Source organism: Vitis vinifera, chromosome 1, assembly GCF_030704535.1.
Source record: "Vitis vinifera cultivar Pinot Noir 40024 chromosome 1, ASM3070453v1".
NCBI classification, from domain to species: domain Eukaryota; kingdom Viridiplantae; phylum Streptophyta; class Magnoliopsida; order Vitales; family Vitaceae; genus Vitis; species Vitis vinifera.
The window spans coordinates 24,185,070-24,193,184 of NC_081805.1; the positions used below are offsets into that span (position 1 = coordinate 24,185,070).

The 8,115-nt window shown below is 32.3% G+C and overlaps 1 protein-coding gene across 3 annotated transcripts in view; it reads right to left on the reverse strand.

Moving 5' to 3' along the window:
• The window catches only part of LOC100251085 (probable thimet oligopeptidase), a 34,392-nt gene extending 27,111 nt beyond the window's left edge, over positions 1-7,281 (reverse strand). The window contains exons 1-8 of one of the 3 annotated variants that reach the window (XM_059741411.1): positions 7,044-7,281; positions 6,794-6,915; positions 6,203-6,366; positions 5,068-5,158; positions 3,884-4,063; positions 3,344-3,424; positions 2,236-2,316; positions 483-575 (exon numbers count right to left, since the gene is read on the reverse strand). In XM_059741411.1, coding sequence (XP_059597394.1) covers positions 483-575; positions 2,236-2,316; positions 3,344-3,424; positions 3,884-4,063; positions 5,068-5,158; positions 6,203-6,366; positions 6,794-6,915; positions 7,044-7,173 — 942 coding nt within the window. In that variant the 5' untranslated portion in view covers positions 7,174-7,281. The remainder of the gene's footprint in view (positions 1-482; positions 576-2,235; positions 2,317-3,343; positions 3,425-3,883; positions 4,064-5,067; positions 5,159-6,202; positions 6,367-6,793; positions 6,916-7,043) is intronic. The other 2 variants (XM_059741399.1, XM_059741429.1) reach the window with 2 other exon arrangements.
• Between the last annotated feature and the right edge of the window lie 834 nt (positions 7,282-8,115).

Consider the following 8,115-nt stretch of genomic DNA (forward strand, 5'->3'; position numbering starts at 1 on the left):
CTTCCTCTTGCTGATTTGTAGATAGATTGGAAGTGGGTTAGCTGAGCGAAGCTAGTGACTAGTGTGTGCTTTATTCCTTCACTTTTCCATGTATACATAGGCTGCACCCCTTCTTTTGTTAAGTATTATTATTGATTTATATACTTCTATTTTACCAATAAAAAAAATAAAAAAATTATTTCGTTGCTAGGAACTTGATCCATGTGCCTCCTAATCGTGCCAATAGTTTGAAATATCAGAAAAATGGAAATTTACACATAAGACTTAGTACCAGCAACCCCATTTCCTATCAGTTTCAAAACAAAAACATGCCAAGATCAATAACTGTAGAAACCTAATCTTTAGAGTACAAATTGAAAGATAAACTCGGAACAATACAAACTCACTTTTGAACCAAAAAAACACATCATTTTAAATTCCAACCATGAACCTCCTACACAATAGATCACTTAAAGGAAATAGCATAAAAAAATTATTCAAACCTTTGAGGATGACTTTGCCATTCTGGGAGCAACAGCATAGTCTGCATAATTTGAATAGCTGAGCAATCGAGCCAATTTATGGCGCAGTTGAATCTAAGATTAGATGATAAGGAAAAAAATCAATTTCAACAGGTTTCCATGTACTTCCATTGAAAGAAGCATAGCAAATAGAAAACCATACCCATGTTATATCTGCACATTCATAATTTGCCAAAAAAGGCCTTTCAAGTAAAAACACTCAACATAAATTACTGCAATGAGCACCCTTAAAGCATTTAATCTTACCTCCTAACTTTAGCTACAGAAACGAAGAATTTAGATAGCATTCATCTACTATAGTCAAATCCAAACAACATAGCATCAGGATCCAACAACTGTAACCAAGTTTGAACTGAGCACTATTTAATTTCCAAAAGTTTCCATCAAATGACAACAAGAAATCTCAAGCTATTCCAAATTCTCAGACTCCAACTAATTGGAAAATATTCTCTAAAAAGTGGAAAAATAGAACTGTTAATGCTGGAACATGAGAATTTTGTCTCAAGTTATGAAAAGATCAACTTGATGATTGTTGAAAAATAATCAATTTGTTGATTATCTTTCTGGAACATAGCATATGTTCTAAGCTAGAGATCACAAAAGACTTTCAGACATAGAAAATTAGGAAAAATATTGTTACAACAAGAAAGTGATTAATGATCTAATAGAGATTATAAACTGATATGTTTTGGGACATAGATACTGAGTTTAAAAAATAAATGCATTATTTAGTAATCCCAGAAAATTGCAATTCTTTGCTCCTCTGTTTCATTATTGTCAGTCATCATATCGATGATCTTTGACAAACAATTTTTGTTTTGTAACCAAAACATAGTTAAAAAATAAAAAGAAGTAAACACTTATCAATTTCTCACTAAACTTACATTTTCTTTTAAAAGCTTAAGAAATTCCAATCAAGAGTTTCACAAGTTCTTGATGCAGAATCAATTTCTCCCATATTGTACATTAACTGCCTTCCCATGAGTGTTGGAATGCTGCTACCCACATAGTTAATGCATCACTTTTCAGAATTATCTTTTCACATAAATGAGCTTCATTTCATATCTCCAGCCATGGTCATACTATTTTGTTTAAAAAAATTCTTCTAAAATTTAAAACTGTTCATGATGCAGTTAAAAGACATCTGACTGAACAGGCATTTGATCTTGAGAAGAACAGGTATAAATATAAAGGCCTTGTTGCACAAAATGAAAAAAAAAAAAAAAGAAGAAGATATTGCAAGAAAAATGGTGGGACCCCCATCAAATCCAAGCATGAGCTATATTATCAGTCCAACAGTAGAACAAGAGACAAGAACAGCTAATAAATATTCAAGATTACAACAAACTGCAGTTTGTGGAATTCAAAAAAAAAGAAAAAAGAAAAAAAAATTAATGATAGAGAGAGACAATAATAGTAAGAATTATCACTAGTTTCCTTCTTTGTATCATTTGCTCTGATCATCTTCAGATTCATAAACAAAGCAGTTTAAAATGTTTATGAAACAGCATGTACAATAATGATGATAAATTGATATGGAAGAGAGACTTAATATCATACATGCAAACAATAATAGACAGTATTTATACAAGAAAGTTAAAAGAACACTAAAATAAGTAACCCTTCTGAGGGTGCAACAACTTTTGATTTATATTGCATATGCCAAAAGCCATAATGCGGATAAAAAAAGATATGGTTTTTCTATCTGCATTACCAGACTTTTCAAGACAGAAGGATTTGCTTCTCCACCCCTCTTCCCATATGCCACAGCTACTGTCTTCCTGGTCATCCCTATCTTCATAGATTGAATAGTAAAATCCACAATAAGCATGTCATACCAACTGGTAAAACCACATGAAAAACATTTAGAAAGAAAGAAAAAAAAAAAAAAAGCAATAGAAAAAATTGACATCATGTGGTTATTCTCAGGTAAACAATACCACAATAAGGCATTTGATCAGCCCAGGCAGCTGGTACAAAATCAACCAAAAAGCAGTCTATATAAGTGCATCCAATTAAAGAGGCCTGCATATGCGCAGATTGGAGCATCATATCAATCAGCATTCATTGACTTTGGAAATCAACATCCTATGAAGAAGTTCAAGGAAATTTCCAAAATCATAAAGTTTGTAAATATAGAATATTCAGAAGCATTTCTGCTTCTGATACAGTTTTTGTTAGTATTACATGCTTTTTCTGCTCTCCAAGACAATCATCCTAACTTGGATTAGCTGCTTAGTTTTTTTCCCCTTTATAACAATTTAGGTTTATGTCCTCCACTATTAAAGTATCACAAAACAAGCCTCCAGATTAACCTACATCATACAAGAAGCACATTCAGAAGGTAAACATCACATGCACCCCAAATCCAAAACTAAACCATCAATGCCCCAAAGCACAGATGTCACTGCACCCTAACCTCAAAAGAATACTGATGCCTGATTTCCCAGCAAATGCCCCATGACTCACTGAAAATTTTGGCCTAGGATTTAAACACATATTTGATATTCCATTACTGCTTAGAGCTATCACATATTCCTAATCTATAGAATGTTTAGCACACTCATCCCAAATGAAACTGTATCTGGAGTTATTGAGAATGCTGCAACAAGAAATTTCAACCAGCATTCATCATGCGTTCTACAAAATTCTAATAGTTCCCAAAAACATAAACAACCTAAGTCACTTGTCCATCATCCAAGTTCTCTCAATTCTTCTCACATGATTCAGCACATAAAAGGAATACACACACACACATATATATATGAGTTAATTGTAGATACTAAGGGTGATAAATCTATCAATCACAGGGAAGACCATACCTTACAAAGCTCCAATACTGGAATAACATGACGACTTCTCAAGTAAACCTTAAATTTACCATTCTCAGCTTTGTCTAGGCTCTGCAAAATGAACATATTTTAACATCAATTTCAGAAAAATAAATCAGGATAAATGAAAATTTAATTGACTCATTCAGTTTCTGCCAACAGACCCACACAGGACCATGCCACCAAAACTTTTTCTTTATAAAAAGGCTGACCAAAAGATTCCAAAACAATTTAATTTATTCAATAGAGAATTCCACCTAAAAATAAAAACTATTACTGGAAGTCAACCAGACAATAAAAAAAAAATGAAAAATAGTTCCAAGATTCCAACATACCAAAGCTTATGAAACCCTGAAACTTTGTAATAAAAATCATATTGAACATCCACATAGAAGTGTGGCACCAACGATAAAGTTATATACTTTGAACTATTAGATAAAGTCTTAAAGGGAACAATGAATAATTTATGACAGAAAAAAAATAGAAATGAGAGATAATTCATTGCAAAAACAGACATAAGACATGTTCAACCTGAAGGAACTCCGGTGGTAACCCAGCTAGCTCAGTCTCACTGAAGAGGAGAAAAGTACTTTCATCACTCATATTTTTTATATATAGTACACTAAGATCATCTATATGAGCTCTCAACCGCTGCACTTCCTCTCTTTTTGTTGAAGTAAGGTTCAAGCCATTCCGCTCAAAGTCTCTAATCTGTCACTGATTATGAAAGAATCAACTCTTGAACACAACAACTGATGCAGCATATAAAAATCTTTATTTGATTATAGCAAATCTTGAAAACCATACAACAAAGAGCAATCAAGGGAAGAATTGAAATCCAAAAAATAACTGAAACTTTTAATCTTAATTTGAAAGCTTTTCAAATGCAGAAATATGATATTTACAAGCATAGTAATGGTTGTTCTGTCAGCAAATAAGGAATTGAAGCAGGGTCATTCTACTGAAAAAATTGTAGGTTCCAGGCTCCCCATAGAATAGCAGTATCAATTAAAGACCTCAAGATAAAATGTTAGAGAAGTGAAATGCATGAGAAGAGAGAGATATGAATATTTCAACTTTCAAATAAGTAAGCAATTACTATTTTCTTTTTCCATTTTATCATTTTTCCTATTTGCCTCAATGATCGATACATGCATCTCTAAGGCAGCAAGCTATCAACATGAGGTTAATCATTTTCACTATTTTGCCCCAATTTGAAAACTAAAACATTAAAATAATAACAGCAACTATAATAATGCTGAATCATCTTTTTTTAATGGTTAATTGATCTAGCAACTTAGAGAAGAAATTTTCCTACAAAAAAAAAAAATCAAATGGAAACTGATGTCAGGAAGGGAAACCATTCTTAGTAATCCTCTAAGTGTTTGGAAGGAAAATGTGGGAAAAGATAATTAGTTTTGAGTCTCAAAATTCTCTTTTCTGGGAGGCAAAAAGACAAAACTCCATTCTACTTCCCTAACTCAACTAACTAGTAAAAGATGAAGTAAATTTGCGAAAAACTTGACTGATCTGTGGGCAGGGACAAATTATAGTAATTTGTCCCAACCCAAATTTCCAAACGGGGGAATAGGAATAAAAACAGAAAAACAGAGAATAAACATGCTAATCAAGCATTTTCTGCAAATTGGCAGATTTGAAGAACAAATTCAAGAAATCCATTGCCAGAAATAGTATAATCACTCCGATTTCCTTACCAAACATTGTACATATCGGTTAGCTTCAGGACTTATCCATTCTCCTCTTGCAACAAAAGCTTTGACAACACAGTATACATCTTCACGCTGACTGATCTTGCATAAGAAATCACAATGTTAAATTCATACTCAATAAAATAGATGACAAGTTAATCTTTTTTTCCTATAAGCACAAAACATCTTTGGCCTTTAAACAGTATGACCTTGGCATGGAAAGAACATTTAACAACATCAAACATTCCCTAACATAAGTCAACAAGAGATACTCTCCAGGAATACCCTTAAGGTTCTTTGGCATGAGAAAACATAACCCAAGCTTTTCCCAGCAATTTGGAACTAACTTCAGCAGTTAAATTCTTTCTTTCTAATTTAGCCATGAACATGCCACAGTTCATGGCATTTCTAATAAAACAAAACACCTTTGCATCATTTTGGGGCACCACAATTCGGATTGTCGGTGATCACCATCTTACTAACTCTAAATATTTGCCAATCTCCACTCATCCATTTACCTCACTTCAAGATTGTCTCATAAAGATCCAAAATCCATCACAGGCCATAGAGTTGCTTTGTAAGATATCCATTTAAAAAAATTGTCATAATGTGTTTTTCAAATAGTAAGCCATACACAAATTACCACTCTTCCAATTGATTCATGGCTTATTAAAAAGAAACACTTACTTAAATTAATCTTTGGCCAATAAAATAATAATAAGAGTAACAAAATTCTTTAATAAGTTTACACAAATAAATGTGTACCAAATTATTCTTTTTTTCATTTATTTTTTTTATAACCAAGAACCTTCTATGACTGAACCCTTCAAACTCTCTATAGGGACCCCAACCTTGGGTTGCTAACCATGTCAGTCACAACCAGCACGGAGTAATTCAAGGCCTTCAACCAGCACAGGAATTGAACCCAAGACCATGCGCCTCTACCATACATCCCAACATTCACTCCAACCAACCAGACATCCTGACCAGCTTTCATTTTCCATTTTACATATATCATCATATCTTTAAATATTTAAGAAAAAAAGAAGAAAGCAAGAAAATGAAACAAACACTCCCATTTCAGGAAGAGGGTAGCCACACTGTGCATGAGAAAAAACCAACTGAATGAAAGAAATGAAACCTGCACATCAAAACATGAGAATCAATTCTCTGCTCTGCTTCAGCACTCGCTTTGCGTACCTCCTCTGAAGTCGACACCAACTTTGGGAATATACAAGATTGAACCAGTGGGAATTGTTGTGCCTCCAACTCTGCCAGAGGCAAAACAACATTGGCATATGTGGCCTGTAAATTTTAGCAGAACAGATAAAAAATCAGCCCCAAGACCAAGCATATATCTATCGAGAAGCAACCAATGATTGCCCACATTGCCACAGATAAATCCAAAATAAGTTTCAAAATCAAAATAAAAAACAATCACACAACCTTCAATATCATAACACCGCAGCTGGCACAAAATGCAATAGAAAACAAACCTTCCTTCCAGAATGCTAAAAGTAGCACCATTTTTCTAACTTAAGTTCCAGTGAATCAATAACAAATTCAGGCAGAAAGCCAGTACATTATTGAGAATTTGGCTCCATTCTCGCAACATTAATTGAAACCCTAACAAAAACGACTAATAATCAAATGAATCAAGAAGTAATAAAAGTTTGATATTCCCACACCGTGAAAATAACTCACACAAAAAGTAACACTGAACTCGCATTACCTTATCAAGAGGAACTGAACCAACCGCATCATGCACGGCCTTCGACTTGGAGATAATGCTGTTCGCCAATTGGAGAATCTCAGGTGCCGAAAGATTCACACGCACGTTAGAACCAGCAAGATCTGGTGCAATTCAACATCAACACATGCAATCAAGGAAAACATTGAAAAGAAAGGGCGGGTGAACGATACAAAAGCTGGACGTGTTTGGAAGAAAATAAATTTCGGGGAAAAAAAAGAAAAAAAAAGACCTCTGCGCTTTCTTTTCTTGGTGTGGGCGTTGACGGCGGAGATTGCGAGGTTTATGGCAAGTGCGAGAAGAGCAGCGGATCCAGTGAGAGCGAGTAGGTTGTATCTTCTGTCTTTCTTTTCTCTCACCATTTTCTCACTCTTTCTTTCTTCTTGTGGTTGTTGGACTGATTTTCTCGCTCACCAAACAGACAAATGCGAGGGAAACTAGTGAGGAAAAATGTTGACCTCCCATTTGGACAGTGGCTTTTAAATGGGCCGGCCCACTCCTTGCCAGCAAATCTGAACTTTGAAAATTGGTGAAAGGAAAATTTGGGAAAAAAATTTGAAATCTCAAAAATAGAATAAATGATAAAATTATTTATAAATTTATGTATTTTATTTAAAGTATGTTAAATGAAATAAAATTAGAAAATAAATGGAGAAAGATATATTGAATTAATATTAAAATAATGATTTATTTCATTCAAAGAATCAAATGTATTTAATTATATAAAATAAATAATATATATATATGATTTTTTTAACATTTATATTTTTATATTTAATTAATATATAAATGATATAGAGAAACAATTATTAAAAAAATTATCATGATAGTTACTATATTTTTGGTAAATTAAATAAAATTTAAAAATAAAATAATTATAATTAATTTATTCTATCTATTAAATACTAATTAAAAATTAAGTAGAAACTTTAATAAGTGTAAATTTTTTATAATAAGAGTGATTCTAGGAAAAAAAAATGTATTTTCGTATAAAAAATTATTTATAAACATAATTAAAATTTCATATACTTCCATATGAGAGTTAATATCTATTTAAGTCAAAGATAATACTTATATCATTAAAAGATATTTATATCATATATTCTCATTACTTTTGACTTAAAAATGCATAAAATATCCTAATTATTTTCCGTAAATATATTAAATTTAAATTTATAAATTTGACTTACTCAATTTCATTTATGTTTTTTTTTTAATGTGTAACAAAACACCTTTTCTATACTTTATAATAAAAGTCCCATGCATTTTTGTTGTTACTCTTTTTTATCTTTATATTTTCAAAT